General features: G+C 36.5%; 2 protein-coding genes across 2 annotated transcripts; both read left to right on the top strand.

Annotated features, from left to right (window-relative positions):
- The first annotated feature begins 2573 nt into the window (after nucleotides 1-2573).
- On the top strand, nucleotides 2574-3115 carry LOC140959345 (uncharacterized). Its single transcript, XM_073417201.1, has 2 exons — nucleotides 2574-3068; nucleotides 3110-3115. Exons 1-2 carry the CDS (start codon nucleotides 2574-2576, stop codon nucleotides 3113-3115), a joined length of 501 nt encoding a protein of 166 aa, XP_073273302.1.
- A 13927-nt stretch (nucleotides 3116-17042) lies between these two features.
- LOC140959344 (uncharacterized) lies at nucleotides 17043-18403 on the top strand. Its single transcript, XM_073417200.1, has 3 exons — nucleotides 17043-17190; nucleotides 17775-18032; nucleotides 18228-18403. Exons 1-3 carry the CDS (start codon nucleotides 17043-17045, stop codon nucleotides 18401-18403), a joined length of 582 nt encoding a protein of 193 aa, XP_073273301.1.
- Nucleotides 18404-23703: the final 5300 nt, after the last annotated feature.

Genomic DNA, 23703 nt, shown 5'->3' with positions numbered 1-23703 from the left:
AAATTTTTATTAAATTTAATTTCAGAGTTTAAAATGTATTTTTAAATTCATTAGTTTGTTCAATTTTTGTTTTTAAATTTATTTCTTACAACGTTAGGACAAATTTTATTTATAATTGAAGAGAGAGGAAAAATCAAGGCAAGATGGTCCAATTATTTAGAAAGTGAGAGAAACGAAAAAAATTAACGAGATCATAAATAGAGAGTAGAAGATAATTTCAGACAAAAAAATAAAAAAAAATAACGTGATTTTGATAAAATTTAAACGATAAAATATTTGCAATGGATATCATAAGATATTGTGATATTGCTGTTTAGAAAATATTTAATTAAATTTCGGCAGTTTGTTTCATTATTACACGAAAAATTTTATGAGATAATCTCACATGTCAATTTATGAGACAGATCTTTAACATGACTCAACTTATGAAATATATTATTTTTATAAAAATTTATTACTTTTCATGGTAATTATGAGTCGGGTCAACCCGTTCAATGGAAATAGACTCGTGAGACGGTTTCACGAGAGACCAACTCTTAAATTAAATGAGAAAATATTTTTTCTAATTAATTTTATTATGATTTTTAGTCAATTAACTCATCAAACTTTGGTCTTGGTGTATTAACATTTAATTTTCAATTATTTTGGATCAATTTTGATGTACCCTGGATACGTTAGCATTTTTTGGCTCCACCTCACAATTTTTCAGTATCACGTCAACATTTACAAATATCGTTTGAGCATTATTGTATCAGGTTTGTACAAAATAAGACTAAAAGGAAACATCAAATAAAAAATCAAAATTACTGCAATAAAATCAAATTTTTAACACTTAGTGACCCATAGCCTAAAATAAGATAAGTTAGAAAAAAGAAATAATATTCGATGCATGTCATCTTTATATCTTAAATTTTGAATAATTTTTTAAAAAATTATAATTATCATAATGTTAGTTTTTAGGCAATATTTTTTAAATGTTTGTCTGCTTGTTTTTAATTAATTATTATTAAAGAGCAATAATATTCAATGCATGTTATCTAACATGAAATTTTGAATAAGCGAAGTTAATGTCCTGATCCCTGGCTGGTCCATGTATGCAGGGTCCGTACTTACAAAGCACGGACCCTGTATATTATAAATTTTTTTTTAATCTTTATCGATTTTTATTGGTTGCTGAGATTATAACCTTCCACATGGCGCTGCTTCATTCGACCGCCTCTTATCTCTGACCATTTCAGCTTTTTATCTTATCTCCGACATTTCACGTGAAAGCTGAAGATATGAATTTGCACGTGAACTACAATATTGTAAATCTGAATAATTTTCGCGTTTTTCCTCCTATATACTTGATAAGAAATGCAACGAATGAGTTATCAAATTTCTCGTAAATTTTCTTTCAAATTTCGTTAGCAATGTCTAACATCGACGTACTCTTATATTTTGATGGTCATATAGTTAGCGATAATGGATCAGTTGAATATAGCATTCCATTTGTTAGACCGATACGAGTGTTACGATCTATTAATTTGATGGAGTTAGCTGAAGTTGTGCATAAAATGTTAGCAATCGATCCAGCGAATATTTCTCTAAAGATGTCAACAAAGTATTCATTCATGGAGAGAGCATCTTGGCATGAAATTCAAGTCAATCTCGTTAATGACGATGCTTTACAGTTTGTAATGCATTGTGACAATATGCATATTTTGCATCTGTACGTGGAAGCAAATTCAATTGAGCATGATGTTGGATTTGGTGATCCTGAATCATATGTTCCACATGTATCCGATTCAGGTTTCTATAACCAACCCGGTACATCTACACATGGTGGTTTCCAGGAGCAAGAATCTTATGTTTAACAGGTTACTGAAGGACTCGGTAATATGAGTTTCGATGATGTAAGTGGGTCTTGGGATCAATATATCAATGTCTCGTCGGAACAAATTAATGCTCCATATTGGCCGAATCCAACATTACATACGAGTGCTCGTTGTCCGGATCAGGCCAATAATGATGATATTTGTAGGACTGACTCTGAACCCGATATGTCATACAGCGAGTCTGAAGAAGAAGATGTGAATGTTGATGATGAAGTGAATACTTTTACAAATCCTGATGAGGGGACATCATCTCGACAACCACCGCGTGACACATTACAGAGGCAGACCGTACCATTTATTTCAAACGCTTCTGAAATGCCATCTTTTTTCAACAAATTTTTTGGGGAAGAACCTGCTGATTCTGTCGATGTATCTTCTGAAGTGCAATCAAGCTATTACAATCCGGATAACGGTGAATTATGCGTTAATATGTTATTTAAAGATAAGAATGATCTTATTACATCTGTGAAGGATTATTCAGTCAGAGTTGTCAGGCGTGAGTACAGTGTCGAGGATAGCACACGCAGTTTGTGGAAGTTACGTTGCAAAAATAATTCTTCTACGGTCATTTGTCGATGGGGACTTCGCGCTTCTTTCAAGGCCAAGACTGGTTATTGGAAAATAACAAAATACGTCGGGCCTCACACATGTATATCTACCTCTGTCGGTATAAACCATAAGAATTTGAACAATGAGATGGTGGCACATACGCTATTGGGAGTTGTTCGTTGTGATCCTGCTTACGAGATTAAGTATATCATCGAAAATGTGAAAGATAAATATGGATATCAAATATCGTACAAGAAGGTATGGCGAAGTTTGAAACGTGCTATGGAAATTGCTTATGGTACATGGGAGAGCTCCGTTCAATTGCTTCCGAAATATATGTGTGCTTTGTCCCAATATAATCCGGGAACAGTTGTGGAGTGGAAGCATCTGAGAGCCAACACTGATATTTGTAAGACACTGAACTATGTTTTTTGGGCATTCAGGCCGTGTATTGATGGGTTTCGACATTGTCGGAAAATAATTAGTGTCGATGGTACACACTTGTATACCAAATACAAGCACAAAATGTTGATTGGTGTGACTATGGATGCGAACAATCAGGTTCTACCGCTAGCATTTGCTATTGTTGATGAAGAAACAACAGATTCTTTGAAATGGTTCTTGGAGAACCTAGGAAGACATGTTGTTCGTGGTGAACATGGTTTGTGTCTTATTTCTGACAGGCATAAGGGAATCGTGCGAGCAACGGAAGATCTACCATATTTTCAACCTCCTTACGGTGTGCATCGTTTTTGTTTGAGACATGTGTGTTCAAACTTTAACGCTAAGTTCAAAGACGTACATTTGAAAGATTTATGCTGGGTGGCAGGCACACAGAATCAAATCTGTAAGTTTCATTCAATAATGGAGGCAATCAAACAAAAAAACATTCTGGCGCACCGATATTTGGCCGGAATTGCTAAAGAAAAATGGAGTTTGGCTCATGACGGTGGTTGGCGTCGTGGTGTGATGACAACCAATATGTCGGAGTGTTTAAACAGTGTGTTGAAAGGTGCTCGTAGACTTCCTATATCTGCCATAGTACACTTGACACTTTTGAGGTGCATACAATATTTCATTGAACGTGTGATAAGAAGTGGTCGTATGGTTCAGGAAAATCAACTGTGGTCAGATTATACATGTCGGAAGTATGAGAAATGGGCGAGAAAATCTAGTGAACATCGTGTTTCCAAATACGATGTACGTGATCAAACGGCTTCTGTTGCAACGGTAGGAAGACTAAGTCGTGGTCAACATATAGATGTCGTCAAGTTATCAACGAGTGATTGTTCATGTGGTAAATGGACGATTTTCGGCATCCCATGTTCCCATGCTATTTGCACAGCTAAGTGGCACTCCTTGGATCCCACGACACTTGTGCAGCCCTGGTATAACCTATCTGAGTACTTAGCAACGTACGAGGGCAGATTCCAACCTCTTGTAGATGAGCGATACTGGGATCCTCCAACTTTCGAATTGCGCCACAACCCGGTTAGACGTGAAAGAAGAAGAGTTGGTAGAGATAGAACAACTCGAATTAGAAATGAGATGGATACACCGGGTTTAAGAGACAGACAACAACGCTGAAGTCTTTTGTTAATCTGTATTAACGTATGATTTGTAATCAATTTAAGTGTTAGAAAAATGTAGTTGACAAAAATTTCCTCTCATCTGGGGTGCCGCGGCGCTCATACACAAGCGCCTCGGCGCCAGATTTGCGCAAATGGGGTGCCGAGGCGCTTGTGTGTTAGCGCCTCGGCGCCATATTTACGCAAATGTGGCGCCGAGGCGTTAATTTGTTAGCGCCGCGGCGCCAGATTTGCGAAAAAAGGCGCCTCGGCGCTTGTCCCCCGAAAATATAGCGCCGCGGCGCTACGTACACAGCGCCGCGGCGCTACACCACTTACTTAAAAAAAAATATATTTCCCTCACCTCCTCCTTCAAACTCCAATATCCTCACCCAATTTCTCCTCCCACTAAAAATCAAACGATTTCAACAAATCGCTCACGGTCGAGTTGCAATACATTTTCAGTTCATATATCAGATAACATTATTTGTGTTGTTAATCATTCATCAATTTCATTTTAAAATGTGAATTAACAATGTTATAGAGTTTGTGCATATAACGTGTTCGATGTAATGCTTCAATTAGGAAGTTGTTAATAAAAAAAGTGGTTTTTTGACAAGTTCTAGGTTATTAGCGCGATTTCAACCATGCCGCCAAGGAAGAAAGGCAAGCAAGTTCAGTCTGGGGATGGTCAGTCGTCGCATGCTGGTTTTGATAGACGGCGTTTTTGGGATGCAGTTGCAGCTGAAAATTATTCTAAATTACAAGAGAAAAACATGCAGCGAGAAAGAGGGATGGATCAGAGCGTCGAGGGTTGTGATACTTTAATTCTGGCTCAGCATTTGCGTTGGGCTGAGTTTGTGAAGCCACCACAAGATGCTGTGATGTCACTTGTCCGGGAATTCCATAGCAAGATATTGATGATCTTGTTTATACAATGAACTTGTATCTTACATCTAATTTAAATTGCTATGTATTATTTTGTTTTTCGTTCAAAAAAATCTATTTCGAGTAGATTTAAAATGTTGGGTCCAGCCATTAGGAACGATGCGGTTCCAGCGCTGACGGCTTGGCTGGCAGTGTCTGAGCGCACTGCTCCGCACAAAATGTGAAACAAGTGAGCGGTTTATACAAGGTGCAGCTTTGCGTACGATGCAATCTAGATAGCATCCACCTCTGCCATTAATTTTAGTAGCACCTGCATAAGCCGCCATGAATACAAGAAGCACCATAGCAATTGATGCAAACTCAAGCTTCAACCCATTTCTCTCCATTTTCTTTTTTACTAGTAATAGTGATTGTAATGGCCCAAATAATAATATGAGATTAATGATAATTATTAGACCAAGTCAAATTTATAAGAAAAATGTGTAGTAGAAAAAAAAATGGGGACTTTGACAACTAAAGTGTACACTTTGACTACAAAATTAAAAAATTACATATACATACCATATACATACATACCCAATTTTACCTTAATTAGAGAGAGAAGGAAGAAGAACCCATTTCCCCAAATCTCATTTCCTTCAATCATTTCTATCACCACTGTAGTAGTTGCAGTAGAGTCGCCATAACTTTTATGTGTGACGCCGAAACTCAATAATTCTTGAAGGATTGTGTTCCTAATATCCTAAGCTTCGATTTAAGTCATAAATCGTATTTATTGAACAAATGATTCAGCTGGATCGAAGATGTTTTTCAACTTGTTTCTGTACAGCTTCTTGTCCGATTCGGTGATTTTTTGGCTTCGATTTCTTGGTTGAATAATGGTATATAATGAGAATTTGTTGTCCCTGGCCGCTGCAATAATCGAATTCCAATTAGTAATGGATTTGATATGAATTTTCTACCAAAATGTATCAAAACCATATTCTGTGTTTGAGGTGTGTAGCAAAGCTACTGTATTTCGGGCATATGACCTTGGTGCATTCGGATTCTTGAATTTATGTTCAAATAAAAGTTGTATAACATTATCTTGTCTTCGAAATGGTACCAGATTGGCTTGATTCCATTGGGTATTGAGTAAGTTATTCTCAAAATACTAAAATGTTCCAGATATGTACTAATGAAGAATTCGCGAGAATTATGTTCTATGTTTCAGGTTAAAAACGACTGGGTAAATGACTTTATTTGACAAACCTTCGAGAAGAATAATTATGAATTGAAACAGTATTGAATTAATTATTAATTATGAATTTTGAATTATTTGTGAATCTTGATTTGAAGCAGTATTGAATTAATTAAGAATTTTGGACAAAAAACTGCCCTGTTTGGATAAATGATCCGAGTTATTGACTTATGTAATTTAAGATTCGGTTGAAATATTGGCTTGGGTTGGCTCAAGATTATTTACTTTAAGTTACGAATCAAGGTATGTTTATCGGTATATCATATTTTTAATTGGTTTTGGGTTGAAATCTGGGATGGAACAAGAATTTAGTTGATATTGTATTTTTGTTGATATTATAGTAAACTTCCGGAGTTCAAGACTTCTCAGCCACATCTTTCGATCTCTTTTTCGTAATATTTGAAAGGTATCTTACGGTCGATAACATACGAGGTAAAAGTAGCATTTTTATTTTAAATTGTAAATTCCATGGATATATGAATTACTTGTCATTTGTTGATAATTGTTGTCTTGAGATGAGCCTATTATGATATTGAGTTGTTGATATTGATTTGCATAATTGCATTGTATCTTGAGCTACTTTTGGATTCAGATTTGATATGGTGGATATCGCCTTTATTTGTTGGACATATGTGACTATAGTTGAGTTGTCATAGTGAAACGTCTACTCATTTAAAAATGCAAAAATATTTTATTTTATTTTTATAAAAGCTCACATTTTCGAAAATAACATTTAAAAGTTTCGTATGCTTGCGCTGTACAGAAAAATATAACATTTAAAAATGATCTTAAATATTTGACGGTAAAAATAGCGCAATTTAAAATAACCAAACTCATGCAAAATCATACGTAAACATAAACGTATAAAAATCTTAAAATCATTAACGTATTAAAATATTCACCTCCTCTCAAATCTCATAAAACATTATGGGGAAAACATGCGGTCATCGGGTCATGTCACCGCACCAGAGCTGCCTACTCAGAGTTCCGCACCTTCAGTCTCCTCTGCATCAAGCTCATCTGCATCACACACGCCTAGTGAGTCTAAAGACTCAACACACTTGTACCAGGAATAACAAGTACATATACATGGCACACAACAGTGAAAAATACCATAGTCAACATATCTTTCATGAACTTAAAAGCATGAACATAAACGTGTCGTATAAAATCGTAACGTGTCAAAGCATGTCATCTCATCAAGTCATCATATACGTATAAATTTTCATTTAACTTAATTCAGTTCATTAGTTGTGACTTTCGTATCATCTCTATCGTATCAACTCTATCGATGGATACATCTATAAAACCGTGGTACCCGGCGGCGGGAACATCAGCGACACCATCACCTATCCACTGAGTCTTGGCATCAGCTCATCATATCTCATGTTATCATATACATATACATCGTCAGTCACAACTAATTCTCATCCTTCAAAAACATCATCATATTCATCACTTAATAAAAACATGCATATACATAGCTTTTTCTTTAAACCAAGCATGCAACGTATTTATCGTAATTACGTAAAAATCATGAACATGATGCAAAAACATTTAAAATATCATAAATTTGTGATCAGGGCGCTGCCAGTGTAAAAATCTCACCCCGGGTGCAAAATGACCATTTTGCCCTTGGAAACCCAAAAATTACCGTTTTATCCTTAGATGTAAAATTTCACGTTTTTGACATTTTCTTAATTCCATTAACTTTAACATGTCTCAAATAATTATTTAAGCCTACATTAATTTTCTCATATTTTTATTTGGCTTAAATCTATGACTTTTAAATTAATCTTTAAATATAATATATTAATGTGTTTTAATCCCAAATTAAACCAACCTTAGCATAAAATTCTCAAATTAAAAACTTAGACTTCTAATAATTATTTGAGTTTAAATATAATTTTTTATAATTTTATTAAGTTTAAATCTAGGCATTTCAATTAATTCTTTAATTAACGTTTCGTACGGCGATAAATCCCGGATAAATCCAAAACTCATTATTTTGATCTGAAACTTACAAAACTCTTAAAAATGTCCCAAAACATATTGAAAAGCATCCCTAGACGTAAATTCGAGCTCATTTCATAATTTAACCGAATTGTTTTTAAATCTTGGACCAGAGTCCTGGTTTTAACCCGAATCGACTCGAAACTTAACCAAAATTTGCAAACTTAAATCGTGACTTAAACCCACTTGACCAGCCACTAAATCCTCCGTTCCAGACCACTTATAACCCATGAAAACAAACTCAAATGTCGCTGGAAATTTCCAGCAAACTTGCTTCCAACACTAACCCAACAAGGCTCGATTATTTCCTTCCTAGCTCGACTCCGGGCTGGACCAGCCCTGAACTAAACCATCGTAGGACCAAGACCAGCTCACGGACCTCCCCTTGGACCGACCCAACCACGCCCTAAGCCCCCAAATTCACGGACTTGCCCCACAACTCAAGCCACTCCACCTTCAAACCGCCCGCGACCAACCGTGCACTAACCCCGTCGAACCACTTAAGGGTCAAGACCAGCAACTTCCAGCCTTCACCCAGCCCCGTCACAGGCCCACAAGGCTCGGCTCCTTGGCTGGGATCGAGCCACACCTCATTGGAAGCACTAAACTCTTGGTCTACCCTCCATTCAAGTCCTACTCGATCACACCTCCACCAGTTGCCCTTCCACGCGACCAAGCCCTTACTCCAGCTCTTAAATCTTCTGACTCAAGGCATGATCGGTCCTCTAACAACCAAAACAGGCAGCCCCATGCAAGCATACATTAAAAACGTGAGCAACAATTTAAAAGCATGCATGTTCATGACAATATGAAGCCAAAAACGCAACCACAAGTAGGATCTCTGAATTTTTCGACCCCACACAGTAATTACAGCATATAGTGGCGTGTATGAAGAGAAAGTGGAAGATACAAATTAACGTGCCTGATGATGTTTCACGCAAGTATAACGAAGATCGAGCGCGCCGGGGAATTGTTTGTTGCAAGAAAATGGAAGTGGCCGATGCTTTCAGCTGCTGGGATTTATTTTTGAAAATGTTGAGATGGGAATGAGGGTGTCGGCTGATTGGGGAGGGTGATGTTAGGTGTAATGGGTCCTTATATTAATTAAATAGTTAATTAATAGATAATGAGTCCTAAATTGTTAATTAAGAGTTTTAAAAAATATTTAAGTCCGATAAACTTAAAATTAAGCCCATTATATCCAAACACATTCCCAAAAAATATTTCGTATTGAAAAGTTTTTGAAAATATTAGCTGAACTCTCAAAAAGTTCCCCGATTAGCTACAATTTGCGTACCGTTAAAAATTAAAATCATGCGGGTAAAAATACCCAATAAATCCCAATTCTTGAAAAATACCTTTAAAACATCTTAAATTAATTCATAAAAATTTATCATGTAATAAAATAATTTTTCTGACAATTCCCCGGCCTCCGTTCCTCGTTCGAGCGCGAAATGCAACTTAAAAATCTATAATGCATGAACCTTTAAAATTTCATGAAATAAATTCTACCATGCAATAGTTATGTATAAAAATAATTAAACCCATAATTTATTAAATAAACATGCATTTAATGCTTTAAAACAAATTAATAAAATACCAAAGAAATTTAATAACTTGCATGCATGTGGTTTACGTGAACCTTCAAATTTTCGGGATGTTACACATAGTGTATGCGGAGGTCGCTGCTATAGCCTGAATACTCTCTATAGGCGCACTATAGTCCTATGATTGAAGAACACAGCACCCCATCCCGAACGGATGAGTCAGTGGATGTTGTTGGGGGATTATCTTCCCTTGGGTACCCTATGACCAGATGATTTACTTGATCTTGAGATTTATTGATAGCAGCAGCTTTTGATCAAGCATTGAATTATATTGCATCTTTATGGGTTTTGCAACATCCCGTAATAAAATAACTAATACTACTTTAAAATTTACGGAAAATAAAAATTTTTCTTATTTAAATAGTAAACTCTCGCCTTCTGAATTTAAATAAAATGATCGACTAAATTCTTGAAAATAATCCAAGTACAAAATATTTTCATTGCATAAAAAAAATATCATTCATCACTACTGTAAAAACGTTATCCAAAACGAGCATTTGAAAATACTTTTTTGCGAACAAAATTTTGAATAAATAAAAATCAGAGTAAAAGTTTAACGTACATAAAATCCTTTCATAACAATAGCGGTACTCGAATTTGCACTGCACACAGTCCGAGCAAGCTCACTGGCAGCATCTCCTGTCTCCTCAAAAGCATCAACATCTGGATCGATCAAATCTAGTGAGTCTAAAGACTCAACATGCATAAACCACGAATAGCAAATAGTAATTAATAAAATCACATGCATTTGAAAGTAACGTGTACGAAATAACAGCTGGACATACATAAACATAGACGTGTCATAACTGCATAAACATTTTCATAAAAGTGCTTCTATCATAACATATATAATCATACTTAATTTTGCGTAGAAATATGTTCAAAGCAAGTGACCCGTAACATAAAACGCCTTATCAGACTAAACCACAGTACTGGGTTGGCAGGGATCACAATATTCTTTTGACCGGATGTCCACTCCTACATACATAAATCCCCGGTCATATCTCCCTCGTTTCAAATCAGAAAATTATGGATTTGCTATCGAATCGAAGATAACACAGAGTGCTACAAAGAATATGTGGAAAACGTTTCCTTAAACAAACATATAAGTACTGAATTCGAAATAACAGAGGGTGACGGGTTTTGGTGACACAGAAATTTCACAGCTTGTGCAGTTTTACAATAAAAATCATATCTCCCTAGTTTCTTATCAGAAAATTAGAATTTGCTATTGAATCGAAGATAACACAAAGTGCTACCAATAATATGTTGTACATGTTTCTAGAAAACCAACCTATAAGTCGCAGAATTAAAGAAAATAGAGGGTAACGGGTTTTGGTGACACAAACATTTCACAGCTTGTGCGGTTTTACAATAAAAATTATATCTCCCTCATTTTTTATCAAAAAATTACGAATTTACTATCGAATCGAAGATAAAACAGAGTGCTACAAATCATATGTTGAACATGTTTCTAGAAAACCAACCTATAACTCGTAGATTTCGAAATAACATAGTGTGACGTGTTTTGCGACACAAAATTTTCCAGAAATCATTTAAACCATAATCCATTGAACTTTTCATATAACGAACAAATTTTCATGCACAATATACATCAAAATATATAATATGATGAGATCGATGCGTAAAAGAAAATTTATATATGCCTTTGCGTTAAAACGCACAAAGATAACCAATACCGACGTAGTAGATTACGGGAGATGATCGGGAGACGTTTGCTACACTTTTTCTTGCTAGAAAAAGAATGAGAATCTTCAAAAATTTGCAAGGAAGAGGCTGAGAGGGTGGCTGCTGAAAGAAGAGCTTACAACCCTGGTTTTCTAGCTCCAAATTGTAATGTGTGTGTGTGCATTGTGTGTGTGTGCGCGCTTGAGTTAGAGAATTAGATTAAGGTAAAAAATGCTTAGTTAAATAATTAGTGGTAAAAAATTACTAATATAATTATTTAACCCCCTCAAAGATTTAATAAAATAATTAAGTACCAAATTTTCAAGATTTAAATTTCCAAAATTAAAAATAGTTAAAAGGAGTACTTAAAAATTCTATTTTAATTTAAATACTAATTAAATACATTTAATTAAAGCATAAAATTCATTATAAAATATTTTACACCCAATTTAAAGATTAAATCCCAAATTTTCAAAATTTACATTTTAAAAGCTTAAAATCTTATAAATCGTCTAATAATTTAAATTGAACTTTAAAATACTAAAATTCATAAATCATTTAAATAAAAAATTTTGTTCGCTTAAATAAAAATATAACATTTTACTAAATCACCTACATCGTCTCCTGTCTCTTTTCCTCGATCTCACATCGCATATTCTCCTGAAAAGTTAAAACTCGAGAAAACATTTTAATTTTCATAAAAATAAACATATGAACGTTTAGCATCAATTAAATCACGTAACATGCACCATTTAAATCATTTTAAATAAATTAAATAAGTTAATAAATTAAATCATGCATGGAGTTTGCGTGTACTGGTTTTCGAGCACTACAGGTTTCATATGAACTAATTGTCATTTTAATTCTCATATGTTATTGATTGTATCATATTGGATTTATACTCGTCAGCATGTTGGCTACATCTTGTTTTTATGTGTTTGACGGTAGGTGAGGTGAGGCCTGGGATGCCAGAGTCGAGCTTCAGGCGAGGAGATGCGAGTTAGAGTGGGATTCTCAGGTCTTAGGAGCTATTTCATTATATTTGGATTATTTTGGCTCACGAGTTATTTTGTCATGTTAAAACTTATATTTCAAACATTTGGGACTTGTAAATTATTTTGTCGATATTTATGTTGATCTGTGACCCACAGGTTATGTGTTTTACTCAATTGTTTGTTTTGTTATAACTGTATTTGTTTCTTTGGCTTTTGTTTGAGACATGTTTTTATATTTTTTTTGATGCTCTTATTTTAGGGGAGATGATGCCCGTTTTATTTTAGAAAAGTTAATTTTGTTTCCTCATTTATAATTATTAGAATTAGATGTCGGACTCAGACCCCACTGTGATAGCTTTAATTTGAATGGTGTAGAGTAAATTTCCAAGGCAATATATATGTATATAATGACGAACTTTAATTTACTGTAAAGTAAAAATAAATGCATGTAATCTGATGTAGATTTGATTTTTTGACTTTGTTACGCTAGATGATATTATATAACAAATTTATTTTAAAATTTTTATTAAATTTAATTTCATAGTTTAAAATGTGTTTTAAATTCATTAGTTTGTTCTATTTTGTTTTGAAATTGATTTCTTACAACGTTAAGATAAAATTTATTTATAATCGAAGAGAGAGGAAAGATCAAGGCAAGAAGGTCCAATTATTTAGAAAGTGGGATAATGTCTTTCGAAGATAGACCTACTCGGATATTGGATAGACATGAGAGGAGACTCCGGAACAAGTTGATCCATATGGTCAAAGTTAAGTGGCTGAATCGTTCCGAGGATGAGGCTACTTGTGAGACTGAGACAGAGATGAGGAGTCGCTACCCGGAGATGTTCGGTACGTTTTAAATTTCGAGGACGAAATTCAATACTAGGGGGAGGAATCGTATGGTCTAGAAATTCGAACGACGTAATCTGACTGCATGCAAATATATGGTTTTGTTAAAATGTGTATTTCATTAGTTTTAATACATTAAATGCATGATTGTGGCATGAATTTGTGTTTCATTTCATGAATTACTAGATTTTATTTATTAGGGCTTTTAGCGGTATTTCACGCGTGAACGAGAAACGGAGACTGGAGACAAATAAGGAAAAATATTTTTAATAAATAATTATTTTAAGTATTTAATATATGATGTAATTAGTAGGAATTTTTGAAAATGGCATTTTTAAGGTATTTTACACATTGAGTCATATTTTGAACCGATATTCAATTTTTAACGAAATGGAGGACTTTTTTAGGGTTCGGGTAACATTTTCAAAAAACGTACCTAAACGAAATATTTTACGAGTGTGTTAATAGGCTTAATGGGCCTATTTTAATATATGTTCGGCCTAAACTCCTACACAACCTTATTAATTTTAATTAAGGGCCCAAAATACACTTTTATTATATCAAACCGTACCCTCCCAAAACCCTAATCTCCTCACCACACCACACGGCCACCCCTCTCAAAATTCCAGCAACCTCTTCACATCCAGCAGCAACATTTGAGGTCGACTTTTGTAAGAAACCTTCTTAGGAACTCTTTCGATTGTTGTCAAGGTTTACGAGCGTAAATAAGCAAAGGCACTCCCTATACCTCCTTTTTCTCATCAATCACATCATGATACGTGTTTTGAATGATTTTTGTATGGTACTACATAGATCAATCATTTTTCTCTGGATTTACATGATTTTACACAAAAATATGCATATTCTTTGGCATGAAGCTCACGTTTCCTTGCTTGTGTGTAAGGGGCTGCTAGACCTCGGTGTAGGGGCTATGTTACATCATGTTGGAAGGGGTCTAGGAGTGAAGATAGGCTTTGGGATTGATTCATGCAAGGGCCGATGGATTTTGTCTAGTGCTAGGGCTCGATATGGCTAGATCGGGTGAAAGGGATGAGAGCAGCGTGCATGGGCTTGGTCCAGGCCATGGTTATGACCTTTGTGGGTCTATGCCAAGGCTGGTAATGGTCCATGAGCTGCTGGAGCAAGGTTGGAGTCGATGCAAAGGTTATGTAGCGAGTTAGGTTGATTCTTGGACGAGCCGAGCGATCCGACATGTAGAGACTGCAGGCGTGGGATTGGTTAGTCCAAGAAGGGGCTCATGGCTTGCTCTTGGTCTTAGGATAGTTGGCTAAGGTCTGGACATGTTGGTTTCGGGCCTAAGGTCGAGATTTGAGAGCCAGGTGCACCAGGGTTTGAATGATGTCACGTGCAGAAAATTCCAACAGCTGGTCGAGAGTTTTCGAGGGTCTTACGTGGTCTGGAATAAGTGATTTAAGGGCTGGTCATGTGTGGTTAAGTCATGGTTTAAGTTGGAAAGATTTTGTTGAGTTTCGGGTTAATTCGGATTAAAACCAGGGCCTCGGTCCAGGTTTTAAAACGAATTATAGAAATTAATGCATGAGCTCAAGTTTACGTCTAGGAAACAATTATAAATATGTTTTGAGGTGTTTTAATATTTTCTGGGCTTCGTGTCGAAATTTTGAGGTCCAGGGGTAAAATGGTCAATTAGGGTTCCAGGGGCACAATGATCATTTTGCGCTCGGGTCGAGTTAACAGTCCTGGCAGTGCCATGATATTCGTAATTAAATGTTTAAAATGTATATGTTTATTATGAATATGAATTTTTATGATAATACGGGAAAATACGTTGTTTGCTTGGTTTTAAGAAAATGTACGTTTATGCATGAATTTTATAAGTGTTGAATACGATGACATGTTTTTGAAGGAGGTGAGTTGGTTGTGACTAATACGAACACGATTATGTAAGGCCAACGCTCAGTTGATGGGTAAACATGTCGCTGATGTCCCGCCGCTGGGTACCGCGATTATACATCGATAGATCCATCGACTTAGAGCTGATACGAACTAATGATCTGAATTCAATAAAGGAAAATGAACACGTATATGATTACATTATGAGATATGATTCAAATATGTTTATGTTATTTCATGTTATGTTTAAGTTCAAGTTTTTTTAAGATCATGAAGCTTACTTGAATTACAATATTTTTCAGTGTTGTGATATGTATATGTAATTGTTATAACGGTTCAGGTGTGCTGAGTATTTAGACTCACTAGGTGTGATTGATGCAGGTGAGCATGATGATGTGGAGATTGGGGGCGATGAAGACTGAGCAGGCGGAGCTGGGAGTGCGCACGATAACCCGAGGACCTTGCATTCTTCCGCACTTTATGTTTATGAGTCAGGGGTGAAACAATGTTTTATACATTTTGCATCTTTTCATATATTGATGATTTTGACAAATGTTGAGTTCTTTCAAAATGATAGAGTAGGAGTGGATGATATTTAGATTTATGTAACTGCAGTTGTTTTTACTCAGTGGTTGAATGACTTTTTAAAACACATGATTGACTGCTTTTATTGCGTGCATATGTTTGAGTATTTTCGAAAGGAGCTTTCAAAAAAAAAAATTTTATATTAGTATTTTAGTAGTATACGTCACAGTTGATATCAGAGCAAGGGTTCTTGTAGAGGGTTGTGCCACCACCAGCTTCAGAAGCTCAGTAGTCAAGCCTAAAGTCTGTAAGTTTACATGTTTTAAATGTATTGAAAGTTCTATGCTATCACCTGCATGTCTACATGATTTACGTTTTATATTACATGTTTAACCGTTTATATGTTTGGGAATAAAATGTTTTGAAAGTTAGATTAAATTTCATGACGGGTTACATTTAGAATTTGGACTGTATTCAGATATTATGCCATCTAAGAGAGCTCCCAGTACTGACAGGCAGGATGATAATCCTGGAGGTGACAGAGGCTTTCCACCACCGCCGCTAGGTGACCCCGCTACCCGAGTTCTAGAGGGTATTGCGCGACTGATGGAGAAGGCTCAGCAAGCTCCGCGACCCCAGACTGATATTTATGAGCAGTTCAGATGGCTCAACCCGAAGAAGTTCGGGGGCATTACTGACCCATTTGTGGCAAAGGGTTGGTCACTGGAGTTACACTTCCAGTATTTAGATATGAGAGATGGGGACCGAGTCAGATGCGCCACGTATATGCCGAGGGATGATGCATCCCTGTGCTAGGAAGGAGCAACGCACGGAGTGGATTTAGCTACCCTCACTTGGAATCAGTTCAATGACATCTTCTACAACAAATATTTTTCGGCTGACGTCAAGGGGCGCCTGACACGAGAATTCATGCGTCTCCGACAGGGGAACTTGTCTGCTGCTAAGTTCATTAGCAGTTCGATCGAGGCTGTCATTTTGTGACCCTTATTGCGAGAGATGCAGCTGAGAAGCTGAGGCACGTCATAGATGGACTCAGACCCACCATATGCCGAGATGTCATGTTGATGAGGCCGGCTACTTATGATTCTGCCACTGCTTGTGCTTTCCAGGCAGAACAGGCTATGAGGGAAATAGACGAAGAGAGGCAAAGGAAGAGGCATCAGGCCAAGCAGAGTTCACAGCCTCGGAAGAAGCAGTTTACAGGGCTACCCAGGAATCAGGGGCAACAGAAGCCCCAAGGATAGTTCAAGAAACCAGGGCAGTATAAGCCACCGTAGGATCCAGGTTCTCCTAAGCCGGAGGAGAGACAGCCCCGCAAACAGTGCAACCGTTTTCATTACGGTAAGTGTATGTGGAGGACGTTTAGGTGCTTTATTTGCAAGGAAGAGGGCCACAAAGCTGCGGACTGCCCTAGGAACAAGGGCCCTACTACTGGAAGAGCCTACATTATGCATACCGAGGAGGCGGAAGCGGAGCCAGACTCGACACTGATCACCGGTAACATTCTTGTTTAAAATTTTTATTACCGTCTCGATTGCATGGAATGTTAATTTGGTTGAGTAAATTACCTTTGGGATCGAGAACTTATGATAAAATAGGTTGCATGCTCTCATAGGTGGGATTAAGGGTTGAATTGACTTAATTAAGAATATTAAGGGTTAAATTACAATAACTGAAAGTATGGGGGTATAATGCAAAACCGAGAATTTAAGGGACTAAATTGCATGGGACCCAGACTCCAAGGGCTGAACCAAAATTTTCAAGAGTTAAGGGACTGAATTTGAGGGAACCGCAAGTTCAAAGGCGAATTTCGGAATTTTTGAAAATTCAGGGACTAAATTTCAAATTTTAGAACTTTTAGGGGCTGTTTTTAAAATTTTCGAGAAATAAACGACCAAATTGAAGAAAATTAAAAACTTTAGGGTTAAAAATGTAATTTCTGAAAACTATTAGGGTCAAATGGTGTAATTTTCGAAGAATTACTATGACTAAAATGGAGATTTTCGATTATTTTTGGTAAATAACGATATAAATTCCTTAAGTTTCAATACGATCGAATTTGATGGTATGTTTTGTCGTAGGAAGGATATTTATTTCAGGTGTAGCCTCATATGCACTATTAGATTCCGGATTTACACATTCATTTATATCCGAGACTTTTGTCAAGCGACTGGAGATCATACGAGAAGCCATGGATTTGGGTTTCAGAGTTTCGATTTCGTCTGGCAATCAGATGTTTAAATCGAGGATAGTGAGGAATCTGGAGATTCGTTTTCAGAAGAATGCTGTTCAAGCAGACCTGATTGTGCTACTGATGCCTGAGTTTGACATCATTCTGGGTATGGACTGCCTTTCGTCAAATGTAGCTTCGATAGATTTTTGGCAAAGGTCAGTATCTGTTCGACCGCCCAGCGGAAAATATTTTATTTTTGAGGCAGCAAGGAACAAGCAGATGCCGCACATCATTTCTTGTATCTGTGCGATGAAACTAACAAAGTGACGCTGCCAAGCATTTCTGGTGAGTATTGTGACAGTGTCTGAGCCAGTCAGTCAGAGGCTAGAGGATGTCAAGGTTGTCAGGGATTTCCCCAGTGTCTTTCAGGAGGATATTTCAGGCATTCCACCAGATCGAGAGGTGGACTTCTCTATTGAGCTGATGCCGAGTACAGTGCTGATTTCTAAGACACCCTATCGTCTAGAACATGCATAGATGAAAGAGTTGAAGGATCAGATTCAGGAATTGCTGGACAAGTGTTTCATTTGCCCGAGTTTTTCACCATGGGACGCACCAGTATTGTTTGTGAAGAAGAAAAACGACAGCATGCGACTTTACATCGATTACAGAGATCTGAACAGAGTCACAGTCAAGAACAAGTATCCTCTGCCCAAGATCAAAAACCTATTTGATCAGCTTTAGGGAGCATCAGTGTTTTCGATGTTAGATTTTCGACCAAGATATCACCAGCTGAAGGTGAGAGAGTCTGATGTGCACAAGACGACTTTCAACACGTGTTATGGGCACTATGAGTTTATGGTGGTGCCCTTCAGACTGAAGAACACGCCAGCGATATTCATGAATCTCATGAATCGCGTATTTCAGCCGTATTTGGATCAGTTCTTCATAGTTTTCATAGACGACATCCTGATCTATTCGAAGAGCAGAGAGGAGCACAGTCAGCACTTGAGGACCACGCTACAGACTTTGAAGGACAGAAAGTTGTATGCCAAGTTCAGCAAGTGTGAGTTCTGGCTAGACAGAGTGGCGTTCTTAGGCCACATCATTTCCCGAGATGGAGTTGAGGTTGATCCCAGCAAGGTTGAGGCAGTCAAAGATTGGCCAGTGCCTAAGAGTGTGACAGAAATCTGCAGTTTCTTGGGGCTAGCTGGGTACTACAGGAAATTTACTCAGGGCTTTTCTTCTATTGCGGTACCCATGACCGCCTTGACGAAGAAGAATGCCAAATTCCTTTGGGAATTAAAGTGCCAGAAAAGTTTTGAGAAACTGAAACGAACATTGACTTCAGTGCTATTTCTAGCTATGCCATCAGAGCAAGGGGAGTATGTGCTATATACAGATGCTTCGAAGCTCGGTTTGGGCGCAGTTCTGATGCAGCATGACAGAGTGATAGCCTACGCATCCAGACAGTTGAAGGTTCATGATAAGAATTATCCGACTCATGACCTCGAGCTAGCAACAGTAGTATTCACTCTTAAGATTTGGAGGCACTATTTGTATGGGGAGAAATGCAAAATTTTCACCAATCACAAAAGTTTGAAATGGAGCTAGTGAAGGACTATGACTGCGCATTAGCTACCATCCGGGTAAGGCTAATGTGGTAGCCGATGCACTAAGTAGGAAGACTGCAGTGATTGCAAAGTTGTCTGTACAGAGACCATTGCAGACAGATATATAGATATTTGAGCTTACAGTTTATGCTACGGGCGATTCTCCTAAACTTTCGACCCCGATGTTGCAGTCGACATTGAGAGACAGGATTCGAGCAGGGCTGAAACGCCCTCTACTTTTTTTTCGTTTTCGTAACTTTTAATTAAAACTCACACAACTTTCCAAAAACCGTAAATGCATAAAAATTTCATAAATCGTCAACCACCAAAATCATACGTCAACCTTTAAAATTAATCCAAAATTGAACTTCAAAATAAAGTATGGAAATCTCTAATTAACTCATTAACAAAATCTTTAAACTTTCAATATCAAGCTAATGCGGAAAATAAAGGCCCTCGGGAGTATACTGCTTGCCTCGATCTACTCAAGCGTCATTACCTCCCTCAACAATATCATCACCTGCAGCATTTAAACTTAGTGAGTCTGATGACTCAGCACGTTCTAAACATGAGTAGCAAATAATACATATACAAGCACATGCATTAAAATCATACTTTTATTTAAAATAAGCTTATAATAATAAGTATATCATAAATCGTAAAATCGTAAAGTTATCAATAATTTATCATTTTGGGTGAAGTTTGATCCTTGAAAGTGACTAGCCTTTATCATCTGGTCGACTGATCAGTCTTAGCTCACCATTGCTCACGGGGACGGGCACTAGGCACCGACGTAAAATGGAAGTACGATCGCCGGGCTCCCTCTGAGGCATTTTTCCGTAAACAAGCTCTCTCTAGGGCTTTTTCCCTCACGATATTCCCTAAAATCATATATCATATTCTCTTCGTCACAGTCAATTGATATCCCTCAAAAAAAAATTTCTTTTCTTTTAAATCATAAAATATCATGGCTTTCCAAAAATAGCATTTTAACAAAAATTTCACGGTTTTACTACAAATCATAAAATCTCATATTTTCATCATAAACCTTTTAAAATATCATTTAACATGCGTTATGATCTCTCGGGACCCTGCCAAAAAGGGTACTTCCCAAGTGTAAAATGACCGTTTTGCCATTGAGCTTAAAATTTCTCGATTTTGACTTTTCCTTATTTTTATTGACTCGAGCCTATCCCAAACCATCATATAAGCTTAAAATTGATTTCTAATATTTTCTTAGACGTAAACCATAGCCTTTTAATTTATTTCCGTAATTACTAAACCGTGAAGCGTTTAATTCCCGAATTAATTCCAAACTTAATATTTTCTTCCCAAACTATAAATATAAAATTTTTATACCTACACTACCCTCATGAACCAAGAATCAACCCCGAGGACCGTGGTTCGAACAACAAACTCTTTCCATAGCCATGTTCGAGACCTAGCTCCTAATTCGAACCCCACGCCCTATTCCTCCGAGCCACGGCCGAACCACCTTGGACCAAACCTACCACTAACCCTCCTGGACCCTTGCTGAAGCATTCTGGACCATCTCACCAGACCCAGCCCATAAAGCCCCTGCGCATGTTCCTTAGCCGCGGCCCTCAACCACCCGAACCACCATGGACCATGCTGCACCAGACCGTGTTCTGAACCCAAGCAATCCTCCTTAGACCCTATTGGACCAGCCTAATCATACCTACTCGAGCCGTGCACCCTCTCCCATGAAAAAGCCGCGCGCGAGCCCTAGGTTCTCATCAGTTATACACTAAATCGGTTATGTAGTCAACTAATAATCAGTTTGACACATCATCAGTTAGAGCGTAGCCAACAACCGACAATTTTTACAAAATCAGACTGTAACTCATAGTGGGAGCGCCGCATATCAGAATGCAATAGTGTACTATTATCAGAAGAATGTTGACACATTCAAAAAGAATAAATCAATAGATAAGTATTAATTAATGCATTCAATGTTACCGTTGGAAGCAAATTCTATAAATAGCTGAGGAGTTCAGCTGAGACGAGAACTTTTTGCACAATTATTCTAAGTGAATTTTGAATTCAAGCATACAAGTTCAGTTACGATATTCAAATAGAAAAGCTCACGCTTAACAGATATATTTCATAGCTTTCAGGATATCATCTGAGCTAAAGCACTATCATATTACATTGTTGTATTCAATCTTCTAAGATCAGTTGTGCCAAAAAAATTAAATCATTTGTATACTGATAAATTATAAAGGGAACTAAGAGATTCAGTTTGACAGTGTCTAAGTCCAAACTGAAGTGAGTTATTACAGCTTTTGTAATTAATCAAAGTCTTTTAATGGAAAACATATCCTTGTGATAGAAGAGGTGACGTTGGAGCATTTGAAGCCTCCAAACATCCATAAAATCTTTGTGTTATTTGTTTCAGTTATTCTTTGAGTATTCAATCTATCAATTAGTTTATTTCCGCACTTATAGTAGTTAACTGACTGATATCAACAACAAGATTCTTGAATTCAGTTTATCATTAAACTGGTTCACCATTATCGAAAAAGAGTCAAAAATCTTAAAGTGTTTATTCAACTCCCCTTCTAAACACTTTGACCCTTCAAACCGATCCTAACAGACTATTTTTATTTGTGTTCCTCAGTATGATAATATTCTCATAGAATTTGTGAAATGATGGTCCTTCTACTGAAACTAATATTTTCATTCATCCAGATGACACATCAAAATCCAGAGATCTCCTTTTTCAGGTGATAATGGTCCTATTTATGCAAAATCATTTCCCCATAATCAATTGATATCAATCACGTTTAATCAAAACTCGAAGATCTCGCTGTCATGAGTAGATCACTAGAAAAAATTATCAGGGATACTCAGTACAGTTAGGGATGTAAATGAACCAAACTGTTTGCAAGCTATTCGAAGCTCAGTTCGATAAAAAAACTCGTTTGAGTTCGTTTGTTAATCATATCAAATTAAACTCAAGCTCGATTTCGAGCTCGAAAATTTAATCAAACCAACCTCAAGCCTAAGGATATTCGGCTCGTGAGCTCGCAAACATGTTTGATAATAGGCTCGCAAAATGTTCGATAATACGCTCGCGAGCTCGAGCTCGGCTTGTTTAGGTGGCTCGTAAGCTCGAGTTCGAGCTCGACTCGTTTAGGCGGCTCGTAAACTCGAACATGGCTCATTTGTTGAGTTGACAAATAAAAATATTAGTACTAATGTCAATGGAAGGAATTAAACACAAAACATAGTTGAAAAAAAGATGAATTTACACCAAATAGTAACAATTATATTTTTTTATCTTACTTGCATATCATTATACTAAAATGTTCTTTAAAACATAATAAATTAACAGAAATACATCAACTTATTCTTTTTTCCTCAAAAAATTTACATCACCAAGTCTTATACATGTTGAGTAAATTTACAAGCTATTATCCTAAAATATTATATTAAATTGAATATAATGAATTTATATTGATTAAAAAATAAAATTTATTTGGAACACAGCGAATGGAGTATTAAAGGAGTGAAATTATTGCAATGTTATTTATATGGTGATATCGGTGTATGACAAATATTTGTTATTTGGATGTTAGATGTATTATTTTGGGATGTTCAATAATATAATGAGTTTATGTTTTTTTAGTTGTTATTTTTGTCGTTTTGATTATTTATTAATGGATTTATATTTTTATTTCTGATTTAAAATTAGATCATAGATAGATTTAATTTTTAACAAACTCAAATCAAGCTCAAACTCGAGCTCAATTCTATTCTTTACGAGCTTGAAAACGAGCCGAGCTCAAGCCAAACTTGTTAAACATGATAAACGAGCTATTAATGAATCAAGCTCAAGCCCGGCTTGATTAACATGATAAGCGAGCTTTTAACGAGTCGAGCTCGAGCTTTTTTCGAGCTTAGTAATTTCAATACAAACCAAGCTCGAGCCTGATAATAGAAGCTCGAATCGAGCTCTAGCCTCAATCAATCTTAAACGAGCCAAGCTCAAGCCTGATACTGTTTGGTTTGGATCGTTTACATCCTAATACAGTGTCATTGACACAAAGATTGGGTTTGATATTTTCAAAACAAGGATAATAAGGGACATAAAGTGTACTCAGGATGACTTGATATCATTTCAGAAGTACTTTGTACAATTCAAGACATCCATGATTGACTCCCATGTATCTGTTATGGGAAAACATAATTTTTTGCTTG

Source organism: Primulina huaijiensis, chromosome 15 (genome assembly GCF_012295235.1).
Source record: "Primulina huaijiensis isolate GDHJ02 chromosome 15, ASM1229523v2, whole genome shotgun sequence".
Classification (NCBI taxonomy): Eukaryota; Viridiplantae; Streptophyta; class Magnoliopsida; order Lamiales; family Gesneriaceae; genus Primulina; species Primulina huaijiensis.
The sequence above is the reverse complement of the archived record's forward strand: the minus strand, read 5'-3'. Positions and strand labels throughout refer to the sequence as shown.

Coding starts and splice junctions, on each gene's coding strand:
- LOC140959345 (XM_073417201.1), top strand. CDS start 2,574: ATGGTGGCACATACGCTATTGGGAGTTGTTCGTTGTGATCCTGCTTAC.
- LOC140959344 (XM_073417200.1), top strand. CDS start 17,043: ATGTGGAGGACGTTTAGGTGCTTTATTTGCAAGGAAGAGGGCCACAAA. Junction 17,191..17,774: donor AGACTCGACACTGATCACCG/GTAACATTCTTG, acceptor GTTTTGTCGTAG/GAAGGATATTTATTTCAGGT. Junction 18,033..18,227: donor TGAGTTTGACATCATTCTGG/GTATGGACTGCC, acceptor GTATTGTGACAG/TGTCTGAGCCAGTCAGTCAG.